We start from the raw sequence: 14620 nt of genomic DNA on the forward strand, positions 1-14620 counted from the left end.
CGATCGACCATCACGCAAGTACAAGTATTTGACGGAAGTAAAAATAGGGCAACTCATGCCGTCTACAAAGGTCAAAGACCTCGAGAGATATGATCAACCTACTCCGGCAGCTTTATGGTTGATATCACAGGAGAGGTGACGACGAAGGTGAAGATGATACTAGAGGCGGTTTCAGTAGCGGATACCCCTTCTTTGAAAAGAGATACTCCCTCCATACTAGTTTGTTAGGGTATTACAAATTTCGATAAAAAAAACTTTCACTGCTTATTTGGTCAATAAAATATATCTCATATTTTACTGACCAAACTAATGATTAAACTGGCATGGAGGTATTGCATATATATAATTATTATGAATAAATTCAGGAATTTTGAAAAGAAATTAATGGTTCATTCACAAATCACAAAGGTAAAAAAAAAAGAATAAAAAATGATGAATGAGTCATACTGGGCCGAGCAAGCTGTCGTATCTGGCCCAGAGACACCGGATAACTCTTTGTCTCTTTCTTCTTCCCTTGAGCTGGGTTCCCCGGAGGGATCGAACGCCTAGGGTTTGAGCAAGCACACGAGCCACACTACCCATCACACGCCACCATGAAACGGCCACCACCACGCGACGACGCGGCGGCGGCGGGCAGCAGCGGGGGCGGCGGCGGAGGAGGAGGGTTCAAGAAGGGGAAGGGAGTGTGGGGCGGGAAAAAGCGGAACGAGCAGCGGCTGGGAGGCAAAGGCGGCGCGCTCTCCCTCGCGGCCTTCGCCAACGCCAAGTCCAGGAACACCGGCTACAACCCGGCACTCATCAGTGAGTAAATGCTCTCTCCATGCCTTGGTGCGGGCGCAAAAAGCTTTTTTTTTTGTCTTATAATCCCAATCAAAAGCTTGGTCCTCTTGGCGTGCTATTACGTCGAAATTTCCCCCCTTCCGGGTTATATAGGAGAACATTTGTCTTGGTGGTCAGATGCTCGAGGCTCGTTATAATTTGGAATGCATAATAGAAGTTCAGTTATGTTGTATGCTTCTTCGTGGCTTCACTGATTAAATCCTGTTTTTATTAGACTGTGATGGTAGGAATAGGTTGTCCCCTGGATTTGTTCTTCAAAATTCTGCTAAAGCTTAAGTAATCGTCCTTCCATGCTTCAGTTTGACATGTCCATTGATGAAATGGAAGGAAAAGGAAGGGCGATCTAGATTTGGGCACAAACTCTGTTTTCAGTAGTGTGGTCTTTCAGCAATAATAGTATCAAACAATGGAGTATCTGTCTTGATGCTAAATTTCCTATTCTTCAAGAAAGTTTCATGGCGTGAGATACCGAGATCCAGTTTGAATACAAACATGGATGTCAGTTGAATTGGAAGTATCACCTTTCCCTTGTACAAGTTTTATTCTTGTATAACTCTGTCCATGAAAGAATGTCTTAGATTTGTCTAAGAAAAATCGAAGACATCCCTTTATGGGCGGAGGGAGTAGAAAATTTACTACAATAACTGTTTCATGTGCTCTCTATAACTTCTAATTATTACTCAAAATAAGCCCCAGTTACCTCATAATGCAAAGAATGTAATGAGCGTAAACATGTCTGAACTCATGCTGGTTGGTGATGCTTAATAAACGTTGGTCATAGCTTGAGGTCAAGTCGCTATTAATACTTTTGACTTGTTTATCATAGACGTTCTGTCCATTTATCATGTCTATTATAGTATTATATTTATATGTGCTTCCTTTGCCATATTCAGTTACAATAATGGCCAGAGTCATCAACATAACTATTCTACTTTAACCCTTGCTCTCATCTACAGAGAAGCAGAAAGAGTTCTACAGGAATGCTAAATTGATAAGCAAGTACAAAAAGTCAAGTAAGCAACAAGACCAGTCAAACCGTCCTCCATCTTTTCCTATCCGTGAGGTAATTCCTCTGAAGTACCAAGACTGCTTTGACTTCTTAAAGTTATAATTTGACCAAAGTGGATGAAATGTTGGGGCTGAAGTTGCAATTGCCTTTTACATTCTTTTATTTCTACATGTTGGTCATAACTTTACATTATACGCTGTTAGTACTACAAAGTAGACAGAAAGATAGTTGCAATATCTTATATTCTATGCAATTTTGAATTATAGGAAGCAGGTGATGATGCAAAGGATGCGCCAAGGCCACATGACAAGATGAAGAAGCGCACTTCACAAAGCTTGAATGTAGAGTATGAGAAGAAACGTGTCGAAGATGAGAAGGCAAAGAAGGAGCGTGATGCGATAATCCAGGCAAAGAAGGAGGAGCGGGAGAAGTCCGAAGCGAAGCGAAAGGAGCTGAGGGAGAAGATGTTTAGGAGGACAAGATCTGGGCAGCCTGTTATGAAATACAGAATTGAGCATCTCTTGGAGACTGCAATAGGAAGCTCAAGCAAGTGAGTGATGATATGCTCTAAGACTCATGCCACACTAATATAAAGTTTCCAGTTCAGTGCAATGATAAGTTGTCTTCAAATCTTAATTGACTTATATCGCTTCAGTTTATACATATTCGGCTCTTGGTAATGCATATTTCGGTTTGATCATCTTGGTTTGCTTGGTGCATCGATAGTTTGATACCACCATGCTATCGCAAGTTGTGATTCCTATGAGTTCAAAAATTATTGATCCATGAAGCATGACACCCCACTCGTTGGCGCTCCCCACGCCCAAATCCGGCGAAATTTTCGTCCGGATTGGAGGAAGATTTGGCGTGGGGAGGAGTAGTTTCCCAGTCGTGTGCTCCCCAAGCGGCGTTTATCGGGGAAAAAGAGGATGGCTCGGGGAATCCGGACGAAAGAGGAGACACGTGGGCGTGGGCGGTTGGTTTAGCTTCATCCGGAGTCCCCGGGAGACCCCCGGGAAACCGAGGATGGCATGGGGAGTCCGGACGAAAATAGGCTCAAATCCGGACCAAAACGAGGAACCGGGGGCCTGACTGGGCCGTTTTTCGCCGTCCGGATGAAAAAAAGTGGCCGTGGGGGGCTCTGTGGGGAGACGAGTGGAGATGCTCTTAGTCCCACATCTATGTTTCCAACTGCCATGCAGGTTAAAGAGAAGAGAAATGCAGAGAATGTACAAGTTGATAAAACTGGACCATTGTTTCGGATAATAATGTAGGTTTAATGACAGTTTCTACTATTCTGGTTTCTTTAAACCCTAGTCTCTACATCTTTCTGACGCGATAGTGCACAAGACTGGCAATCTGTGCGCCCTCGAATCTTAGTGGTGGCTATTATGTCTCCGTGCTACAGGTGCTCCAGTCCTGATCTATGCTGGATATTCTCATAGGAGACCGGACTCTGTATACAGTTGTTTACTTAATTGTCAGACAAATCTTTGCACCATTCCTTGCACTTCGTTCTTCTTGCATCAAACCCTCGCCGCGTTAGGCGTTACATGCTTGATAAGAATGAGATGTCTGTCTTGTCTAATACAAAAAGGTTTACTTACCAAACTGATCAATGCCAAGATAATTGGGGCAACGAACACAACCACTAATATGAAGTTATGAACCACCGGTAATTTTGTAGATAGATTAAAAAAGAATTGCATGGAACACTTGCATAGATGTTTGGGTTCTGAAATCTCATTGAACGAAGTATCTCTGTTCGGAAACATGAACCCATTAACAGGTACGCAGACAAGAAGCATGGATCGATTTGTACAGCAAACTCTTCTAGCATGTGCGTACCAATTCTTTTGAAATTTCTTTGAGAGCTATGCAATTCGAAGTTACAAGCACTCATCCACACAAACATATATTGTTTGCTCTTTTCTTAGTCTAGAAGTTGTTATTGAGTTTTTTTTTGTTCTGAGTCCAGTAGTGCACATGATCCAAAATTGCAATACCCAGTTGCTCAGTTGCATGCAAAAACATCTAGCAAAGACATGAAACTGTCGGATAACTAATTCTAAACCAGGTTCAAGAGTACATTCTAGTCCTCGTTGCCAGTTGTGAGTGCAACAACAGTAAACATGATACTGGTAAAATCATCATTATTTGCATTGCAAAGCATAAGATAAAACATGATACATTTGCCTCTTATTGTTGTGAGGCTTTCATCTAGGCCCTGATAAATGTGATCCCAATGGTACATAGGAAGAACTTGACCCTGCAGCACCAGTGTGGTTTGATGCAAAACTAGGGACAAAGCTGTAGTCAGGTGAAGCCTCCAAGCTCGTCACACCTTCCAGCACCTTTGCGACTGTTGACATCAAGGGCCTTCTGCTGCTATCAACCTGCAAGCACCACATTGCAAGCCGCATCGCTTCCATCACCTCCTCCATATGAAATTGCATATCATTGCTGCCACTGTCCACTAAATCAAGCAGCTGACCAGACCCTGCCTTTTCTTCAAGCAGGCTTATGAGATGGACGCTCTCCTCGGGCAGCGATTCGTCCAAATTCTCTCGGCCACAGATGATTTCCACCACCACAATGCCAAAGCTGTAGATGTCAGCCTTCTCGGTGATTTTTGAGCCCAGCCATTCGGGAGCTAAGTATCCACGAGTGCCTCGCATTCGAGTCATAATTGTGCTCTGGTCCCTATTTATCATTTTCGATAGTCCAAAATCAGAGAGCTTTGCGTTGAACTTGTCATCAAGGAGAATGTTCTGTGGCTTGATGTCCAAGTGGGCAATCTTTTCCTTGCATTCTTCATGGAGGTAAGACAAACCCCTGGCAATGGCCGTTATGATGTTACGTCTAGTTTTCCAAGACAGAGTGAAAGCAGAAGGTGCATGAAATATCCATTTATCCAATGAACCGTTGCAAAGGTACTCATAGACTAGAAGCCTGTGAGATTTCTCAGCACAAAACCCTATCAACCTGACAAGATTGAGGTGATGCATTCTGCCAATTGTCATGACCTCTGCTAAGAACTCCTCAGTTCCTTGTGCAACACCCTCCAAACGTTTGATGGCGATTGTTTCACTTCCTATCTTGCCTTTGAAGACTGACCCAAAGCCACCACTCCCAAGCTTCACAGAGAAGTTGCTGGTAGCTTCCTTCAACTCGTAAAAGGAGAAACGCTTTGGTGTCCCAGGTATGCTATCAAAGAGCGGTTCTTCCTCTTTCTTACACAATTTCCACATGATAATGGAGAATAAGATCGCAAGTGCGGAGAAACCTGCAGTTATTGAGCCAACTATAGTTCTGATCCTCCTATTTCTTGTCTTTTTGCCTTGTATCTTGATGTATGCTGAAAAAAGGTTTTTGTCCGATGAAACTTCTGCAAGAGAAATTAGCTTCTGCTCTGATAACAACATGCAGTAACCATTCTGACTGTAACCATAATATAAGGCAACTCTGCAAGAGCAATCCGTTAAGCAAGATTGTTTGCAGACCTCTTCTGATAGACTTGGAGTGGCCAATGACCGGAACATGCTATCACTGAAGTAAGAAACATAGTTGAGTGGTTGCAACTGGTGTTCATGTGCATGGTCACAGGAAATAGTGGTTAAGAGCGTACACCCAGCATTTGGATGCCGTTCATTTTGGGGCCTAAAATAGCTCAAACTACGGCAAGAACACTGTCCATCGCTGCAAACACCATAATCACCGCAGGCCATTGTGTAATCGCAGAATTTCATGGCTATGCTTAATATATCAAACAATGGCTGTGGGACTGTGTTGTCATGCTGAACCTCGTAAAGCCTCAAATGGCCATCGGACTCTAACCGCATATATTGCAATGATCTTGCTGGCGGCAGTGAGAAGACCTGATCTGGGAATCCGAAGCTGCCATTGACAAATGCATAACAATTTGGTGTCGTGCTAGCAGTGTCACTGATCAGTTTCGAATAGCCTGTTGGTTGGTAAGAATACTGCAGCCCTTCAAACACTGCAGAAAGATAAATCCGAGCAGATGGCCATTTTGTGTTGGATGGTTTTACACTTATGTTCATGCCCCTACAGAGTGATTGCCCCAGGACCAATGTATCGGTCGGGTGATTGAATGACTGCCACAAAGATGAGTTGTTGTGATCAAACAACACAAGGTTTCCCGAAAAATCTAGGCGCATGCCTGCTGAGTTGCTCTTCGTGTCTGTGGACCAGACCAGGGTGCCATCACCCTCGTTGAGCAGCAGATTCCCTTCTTTGGTGAAGGTCAAGATGGCGTCTCGGCTTACAGGATTATCAGGGTTGGCAGACCAGATGGGGCCACTCACTCGGAGGAAGACAGAGAGAGTGAACGCATGACCGTCCATGCTGTTGAATCCAAAGTAGATTGAGTATAAGGCGGTGCCACTCCCCAGAATGGCACCGTTACTAGAATTCCAGACATTTGAGGGAGTTGCAGTGGAGGTGTAGGGGTAGGCAACAACTGTGTGTAGAGTAGCGAAGGCAAGAAGGAAAATAATTGGATTCACCATGGTAAAATGATGCACGATCCTTTGGTGTACGTATGATGGAGAAGAGCCTTTGCAGTCTGCAAGGGAGATCCTGGCCCTCTTCCTCTCTCTGAACTATAATCAGATCGTGATCTGGACTCCGATGCACTGATACTGAAAGGCAGAAGAGGCATGGCAACTATAAGAGAACAGATTTGGAAAACAAGAAGCACAAGGTGAATGGATCAGGGGACTTACCATGTGAAGGATTGGTAGTTCCTGAGAACAAATGAAGACAACAGGGTTGTCCACTGGTGATGTATTTTGGATGACATGCTTTGAAGAACAATTATAATCTGGATAAAACACAGGGCACGTTATTGACTAGTTGTGATGAGGAAAAATCCAAAGGGTTCTGGATGTTGACTTGTAGTCCCCAGCGTGCGCTCTCCATACAGATGACCTACTCGTTGGGAGCAACACCGTCGGAACAAGTGGAGGGTGTTAGGATGATCTCCTCGGTGCGTCCCAACGGCTCGAACTCGGACCCTTGACCTCGTCCGCGCCCTAATCGGGGGCGCCCAACCGCATCTGGTTGGTGGGCCCTTGTCGCCTGTGCTATATATACAGTGGTGGGGGCGGTGGCACAGGTTACGAGGTTGACCGGAGTGCCACTCCCCCCACCGATAAACCCACCGATTAGGGTTCGCACAGTGCCGACGGGAAGCTCCGCCGCCACCCCTCTCCCTCGACCTCATGCCATCGCCGTCGCCACCATGTCGACTTCGACGGGTTTCCTCCTCCAAGTGACAAGGTAAACCCACAGTACCAGTATTCGTTTACAGACATAGTGATACCAGGCATTAGATCTAGACCTAGACGATCCTAGAGATAAAACATTGGTATCAGAGCACCAGTACTAGATGGTAGATCTTTGTTTCGGGCATAATAGATGGACAGAAAGTTGCAAACCCCAACCCTAGATCGTTCAAGATCCCTACCGAATTCGAAACCCTAAGCCCAATTCGAAAGAGGGGAAGTGGGGAAAAGGAACAGACCGGCCGCTGCTGCCACGCGGTCGCCGGCAAAGGGCGCCGCCGCTGAGCCGTTTGACGCCGGTGCGCCCACCCTCAGGTGCACGCACGCGACGACAAAAGGGCCAGAGGGGCGCCACTCTTCTTCATCACCGTGAATCTCTCGGGTTTTTTCGGTGGAGAGATAGAAAGAGGAGGTGGGGCTGCCGGCGGCGCCGTCGCAGCCGTCGGCGAGCTGCCAGGGCCGATCTCCATCGTGGCCGGTTTGCCCCGGCCGCCTGCTGCGCACGCGCGCGAGGAGATGCCTCCCAGCTGCCAGAGAAAGAAAGGGCGAGTGGGGGAGAGCCCCACCGTCGCCGGTGAGCCGCCGGGCGGCGTGAGCGCGCGGGAGGAGAAGTCTCTCCGCCGCCGCCACCGCAGTGAGGCAGAGAGGAGGCGCCGGGGAAAAAAATTGGGGCTAGGGTTGAGGGAGCCGGCCGTTTCGGCCGGTTTTATATGGAGCGAAAACAGCGCTGGACCGTCGGATTGAATCCGACGGCCAGGAGTGCGCCGCGCGGTGGGGACTGGCCGGACAGGCCGCGGGCTACTATCGGGCCAACAGGCCGTGCCAGCAGGCCGCAGAGTAACGCGCCGAGCGGCGCGTAAGAGCAAAGTCGCTCACGTGGGCTGTGGGCCACGGGAGCGTTTTTGGGCCCTGTACAGTATTTTTTTCTGTTTTCTGTTAATTATTTCCAGAGGCATTTTTGGCAGTTTTGGGCAGTTTTAGGCCTAATTTTGTCTAGATTTTTCTTCTGAACAAATAGGACCAACGAAATATTTGTTTAGGAATTGAAAAGTGAAAGATATGTGTCGTTGCCTAATCGACGGTACCTCGGAGGAGGGATCCTCACGAGGGGGAGAAGAAGTAGGGGCCATAGGGCAGAGTGCACACGGGACGGTGGTACGCGATTTACCCAGTTTCGGAACACCTGCACGATGACAGGGCCTACTGCTGCTTGTCTGGAATTATCTGGGCGCTTTCGCGTTGTTACAATGAGTTGTGGTTGTGCCTCTAGGGCTCCCGGGATCCGGCTTATAAAGGCGCACGGATCTAGGGTTTACATGGAGAGTCCTAGCCGGATTACAGATTGCCTAACTACGGTACAATGTCTTGCCGTGTACGTGACGGATCCGCCTTCCATATACGTCGTACTGGATCCGGGTTCCTCATGGGCCTCCACGGATCCGGGTTCCTCCGAAGGTCGGTGCGGATCCGGCTTACTGATCCTGGGCCGGACTTCATCCTTCATGATCAACAGCAACTGGGCCGCCCGATGGGCCACATGCCTCATCACCGTCTATGGGCCACCCGGGCTTGCCGGATCTAGGCACTGTCGATGGTACACCTATAAGTATACCCACAACAGTAGCCCCCAGAGTTCTCTGAGTTTTACCTTCTGTTTCCGCCTTGCTAGCGCCTTATGGTCTCCGGCAATGTTGGTAACGCGGAGAAACTTGTAGAACTCCAACTTCACATTTTCTTCTTTCCCAACTTTTAGTCGGAAAACCTTCCCATCCTGCGGGACTTCATCCATCGACAGTTCAAAACATGTCTCCGGGTTACTCCCCTGCTTGCGAATGAGAAGCTGCTTATCTTCGCGGCTGTTTACCGGAATCTTAAGAGACTCAAACGGTTCCGCCAATTCTGGCGCCATTTTCGCGCGATTTGAGCGGTAACTTATCCTTAGCCATTTTTACCGTTTAGGGTTTGGACACATGTCACGCATCCAACGGTGCGACGCTTGCGTTCCGACCACAGGATGCAGAGCACGAATCTCCTCCCCGCGGCCTATAAATATCCACCGTTTACCCTAAACTTCCCATTCACCCCCTCTTTCACCTCTCTGCGAAGCGCCGCCCGCGAGCTCCTCCTCCGCCGTGCCGGAGTCTGCCGGAAAACTCGCCGGAGTTTCACCGGAGCGATTTCACCACCGCGCAGTTCATCGAGTTCTTAACTTCGGCGAGCCACCGCGCGAAATCTTCGTCGCTGGCGACTCCGACCACCGCGGAATCCATTACGGTGAGTTCTCGAGCTTCAGTCTTTCGTCGTAGTTGAAAGAGATGATGCTTAGGAAGACGATGTGGATCCGACTAACATTACGTTTTCCGCCACCGCTTCTTTTTTCTTCAGATGTCTTCTGTGACTCCGCCTCCAACCTCCGAGCCCATCATGGCAACTCCTATCTCCTCCGCCCCTCCACCCTTCTCCCCGGTCCATCTGGATCCCATCAAGGACTCCGGTAAGGACACCGAAGGAACCTCTGCTAACCCGGAGAAAGCTTCCGTGGAGGAACAGGCAGAACAGAAGGCTTAAGAGATTGCCGCCAAGAAATCCAAGGCTCGTCAGCGAGACTCCGAAGCCAAAGGGAAATGGTGGCCCTGCACCACCACTGAAACGGAGCTGCAGAACTTTGAAGCGGAAGGTTTCCTGCGTCCCGGAAGATGGCGAACAGTTCCGGGCTCCCTAGCTCCTACCCCTCAGGATGGGGAGATGGTGGTGACCAAGGCGCTGGTGGAGCGAGGCTTCTCTTTTCCGCCATCGGATTTCTTCTCGGAAATTCTGAAGGCGTACGGACTCCAGCCCCACAACATTTCGCCCAACAGCGTCCTGGCGATCAGCAACCATGTTACCCTCTGCGAGGGCCACCTCCGGGTAACTCCCGAACTTCCTCTTTTCCAATATTATTTCTCCGTCAAGAAGGAGAAGATCCGCCAAACCTCTGAGTTGGCGCCTTGCGGATCCATCACCTTCATGCTCCGCCCCGGCCGCGTCTACCCCCATACCGACCGCCACGAATCCGCGCGATGCTGGTCCGGACTGAAGGACGTCTCCGACCCGGCAAGCAACAGGAAACTTCCATTATTCAAGAACAGCCCCGCCAGCGAAACTCCGGCATGGACGCAGTGCCCTCACCTCTCCGAGTCGCCTCAACTGACCCGCGCAGTTAGGCGGATCTGCAAGCTCACGGAGGAGGGTCTGTCGGGGAAAGACCTTACCATGTCCTGGTTCACCAAGCGGATCCAGCCACTTCGACATCGGGACCGCTTGATGTTCCACTACACGGGGCGCGACGATCCGATGCGCGCCACGAAAGATAATCTCTCCGCCGACGCCATCGACAAGAGGATACGGCTCCTCATCAAGATTCCACGTGAACTTCACGTTCACGTGTGTAACAAAGATATCCACACCAACGGTTCCGGGACCGCGGTACGTTATCCTGACGTGCCTGTCAATTCCTCCATGCCTTAAATTTTGTCTAAGTCTTGGTTTGGTAACAAAGCTCGAAGCCCTCGAAGAAGGCGAGCTTGGAACTCTCCTCCGGGCCCCACAAACCGGCAATACCGACCCGGAAGCCGCGTCTGAAGCGGAAGCTCCCGAAGCTCCGCGTCCTTCCAAGAGGAAGAAAGCTGCTCCCTCCAGCCCTGCAGCCAAACGTGCCCGCGAAGCTCCTAGCATCGCGGCTACCCGTAAGGCGGAGGCGGAGAAGAAACGCCTCAAACTTATTGATACCAGCAACCGCGCTCAACCCAACATCCAGCAATTTTTCATACCAACTGGGTAAGCATTTGGTTTCCGAAACAAGCTCTTGTTGCTGCTGTGATTTATCATACACTAACTTGTTTATGCTTCTTATTCTTTTATTGCAGCAAAAGCTCCGGAAGCCAAGCCCCCAAGATCACCAAGAAGAGGGTCAAGCCGTCTCCGGCTTCTATTCCAGTTACCCCCGAAGTGGAAGTTCCGCCCAAAGCCTCGTCCGCCGCCAAGCCGGATCCCAAAGACGTCATCAACGTTGATGACCTTCCGGAGGATCCAATTGTCGAATCTGACAAGGGCGATTCCGGCAAGGGCGCCTCTTCCTCTGCACCTCCACCTGAACAGCCCACGGCTACATCAACTGACGTTCCGACTGACAAAGTCGAGAGAAAACTCCTCTTGAGCGGCGCCACTGGAACGCCTCAAACTCATCCTCACTTCTTGCCAATTCTGCAAAAGGTCCCCCTTTCACAGCGCCACAAGGAAATTTCCGCCTTGATGGAGCAAGTGTGGGGACCTGCGAACACGGAGGAGCAGGAGCTGAATGAGCTTGAAGGCGGCATCAAGGCTTTTTTCGCCAAGCACAAGAACGTGCGTCAGGTAACACCAGCCCCCAGGCATTGGTTAATGCATTCTGTCCGAGTAACATGTATGAGCCAATGTCTTAAACTTGTAAATTGTAGCGGAAAATCAAATTTTTCACATGCTAAAGATTTGAACTTCCGTCCAGCCCCCAAGAATTTGAATTTCCGTCTAATCATTAAAACTGCTCTCACAGAACACGCGGAAACTGCACGAAGATTTACGCACCCATGTGCTGGAGCAGAGACAAGAAATTGAACTGCTTCAAACCAGGAACGCGGATAATCAGAAGGCCATTGCGCTGCTGGAGACCCGTATCAAGGGTTTTGAAGGTAATAACTCCGACTGAGCCCCCAGTATTGTCGATGTGACTATATTAACCTTGTTGTTGAAATTCCGAGTTCCAGATGAAATTGCCAAACGCCCCTCAATCGACTCCCTTTCCGCCAAGATCGAAGTTCTTGAGGCGGAGAATGAATCTCTCAAGAAATTCCTAAAGGAATCCTCCGATGGGGAGACCAAGAAGAGAAAAGAACTCTTGAAGAAGCATGCCCGGGAACTGTCGGATCTTGCTGAGAAGCTCAAAAAGAGTCAGCAGAGAGTCCAGACCTTGGCCGCCAAAAACAAGAGCTACAAGGCGGAGGCAGGGGCAATTGACAAGATTATCTTCCGTAAGGACCTCTTTTTTCCTTTCTTTGTGACTCCGACCCCTTCAAACTTGTGCTTCTGTTTCGCGGAAAACTGATCGTATTTTGCGCAGCGAGTCTCGGTTTTGAGTGGACAAAGGATGCCACCCTGAAGAGGACAGAAGCGTATGAGGAGGCGCAGAGCTCTATTGACAACCTCTTCGAGGCATGTCGCGGAGTCGCCAGGTCGCTATCCCTGAAGAGAGCCGGAACTACGGTGATTGACACCATGACTAAACTTATCAAGCAGGTGCCGGAACTCATCAAGGATTGGCAGGAGTCTTCCGCCTGCGGAGTTGCTTCCCTTGTGTTGGCGACGTGCAAGGCGCACTTCCCAACCATGAACTTTGCTGATGTCGCACGCGGAGCCCCCAAAGGCACCAATATGAGGGTCCTTCTCGCGGAGACCCAAGGGTATGAGCGGCTCTTTGTCGGACGAGTTAACCACTCGTTCTGGTACAACAAGCACGATCTGCCCGCGGGATTCTCTGACGCGGAAGATGAAGATGAAGAGGACCTCTCCGAAGATGATTTCGCTGAGGAAGGTTCCGGGTCGAGCTCGGATCATGAGGAAGAAGGCTCCGGCGACAATTCTGGCGATGGCTCCTCCTATGCTGCTTCTGATGAGGAGCAATCCTCCGAGTAGAACCTGTGAGACAGTTAAAACTGATGCATCATTTTGGCCCCGGAGTGTGTTTGTAATATAACTTAAATTCTTAAGTAGCTAGGGACGAAACAGTTATGCATGGGCGGAAAATACTTATCCTGCTATCCGTTGAAATTATTTGCATGTTTCGTTTTTGTTGGAAAGCAAGTGCTGATTTTAACGTTTTCCGGCTTACTCGCTTGACCTTCCGCGAGCCGGAAGACCGTTAGCCGGAAACGCTCGCCATCGGCGACGAAGCCCAATGGCAATCCGTCAATAACCGCGGAAACAAGCCCCCAGCCAAGGTGCCGGAAGTCGCTACTAGGAATCCACGAATTCTCAACAGAAAACATTTCCACCAGAAAACTTAAGCTTACGTCCTAAGGGACGATTTTTGAAAATCACAACTTTCATACACGCCTAGGCGGAAATATCTAGCTCTGCGGTTTTAGTCGGAAAACATACACGATCTAAAAATGAACAAGTAAAGGAGGTAAATGACTCATAGAGTGAACCAAAAGCTTTATTTCATTGATCATGTATAATGTTGTTACAAAGTATGTAATTCTATGCTAAGTGTGGAAAGGACGTAGCTGTGCAATGTTCCAAGGACGTTCTATTTCATCGTAAATGTCATCCGGATCCTCCCGTTTACGTTTCCGGTGCCAATTGGCAGGTCTGCCTTTAGCTCACGGAAATCGACGAGGTAGTACGATCCGTTGTGGAGCACTTTGCTAACGACGAAGGGTCCTTCCCATGGAGATTGCAACTTATGATATTTCACCTGATGAAGGCGGAGGACCAAGTCTCCGGCCATGAACGAGCGATTCCGAACTCGACGACTATGGTAGCGTCGGAGCTTCTGCTGGTAAATGGTGGAACGTTCGTCTGCTAAATTCCGAGCTTCTTCGATCAAGTCCACGGATAGGCTGTCCGGCCTCGTCGGCGGTTTCTTCGTTGTAGGCGGAGACTCGCGGTGAATCATGGATGATGTCGGAGGGAAGCACGGCTTCGGATCCGTATACCGGGAAAAACGGAGTGAATCCCGTTGACCTGTTGGGGGTAGTTCGTAAACTCCACGAGACGGAGTCCAGCTCCTCAGCCCAGGCTCCGGCTGCGCGACGCAGCGGTTCTTCCAGGCGTGGTTTGATTCCGGATAAAAGGAGTCCGTTGGCTCTTTCAACCGACCATTGGACCGTGGATGAGCCACGGATGCCAGGTCTAGCCGGATCCCAACGTCGTGACAATAATCCTTCAACTCTCCTTGCGCGAAGTTCGTGCCATTGTCTGTGATTATGCTGTGCGGGATGCCGAATCTCGTTACGAGGCTGCAGACGAATTTGAGTGCTGTAGCACCATCGGCTTTTCTCACTGGCTTTGCCTCGATCCATTTACTGAATTTATCAATAGCGACCAGGAGGTACTCAAAACCGCCAGGAGATGACTTCTTTAACTTACCAACCATATCAAGCCCCCAGACCGCAAACGGCCAGGTGATAGGGATGGTCTTCAGCTCTTGGGCTGGAGCGTTTGGTTGAGTAGCGTAGTACTGACAACCGCGGCAAGTTTTTACCAACTTATCAGCATCTTCTTTAGCTGTGAGCCAGTAAAATCCAAGCCGAAAGGCTTTTGCAACGAGTGATCTGGGAGCGGCGTGATGCCCGCAATCCCCAGCATGGATCTCTCTGAGTATCTCAATACCATCTTGATTAGAGACGCATTTGAGAAATACCCCTGTTGCACTTCGTTTATAGAG

The 14620-nt window shown here is 49.1% G+C and overlaps 2 protein-coding genes across 2 annotated transcripts; one reads left to right on the top strand and one right to left on the bottom strand.

Annotated features, from left to right (window-relative positions):
• Nucleotides 1-563: 563 nt before the first annotated feature.
• Nucleotides 564-2533, top strand: LOC124655000 (rRNA-processing protein FYV7-like). The gene is made up of 3 exons (XM_047193972.1): nucleotides 564-801; nucleotides 1797-1903; nucleotides 2116-2533. Exons 1-3 carry the CDS (start codon nucleotides 594-596, stop codon nucleotides 2401-2403), a joined length of 603 nt encoding a protein of 200 aa, XP_047049928.1. The 5' UTR covers nucleotides 564-593; the 3' UTR covers nucleotides 2404-2533.
• A 1375-nt stretch (nucleotides 2534-3908) lies between these two features.
• On the bottom strand, nucleotides 3909-6381 carry LOC124656266 (G-type lectin S-receptor-like serine/threonine-protein kinase SD2-5). Its single transcript, XM_047195044.1, has one exon. The coding sequence runs from the start codon at nucleotides 6379-6381 to the stop codon at nucleotides 4066-4068; it is 2316 nt and encodes a 771-aa protein (XP_047051000.1). The 3' UTR covers nucleotides 3909-4065.
• Between the last annotated feature and the right edge of the window lie 8239 nt (nucleotides 6382-14620).

This window comes from Lolium rigidum, chromosome 5 (genome assembly GCF_022539505.1).
Source record: "Lolium rigidum isolate FL_2022 chromosome 5, APGP_CSIRO_Lrig_0.1, whole genome shotgun sequence".
Lineage (NCBI taxonomy): Eukaryota > Viridiplantae > Streptophyta > Magnoliopsida > Poales > Poaceae > Lolium > Lolium rigidum.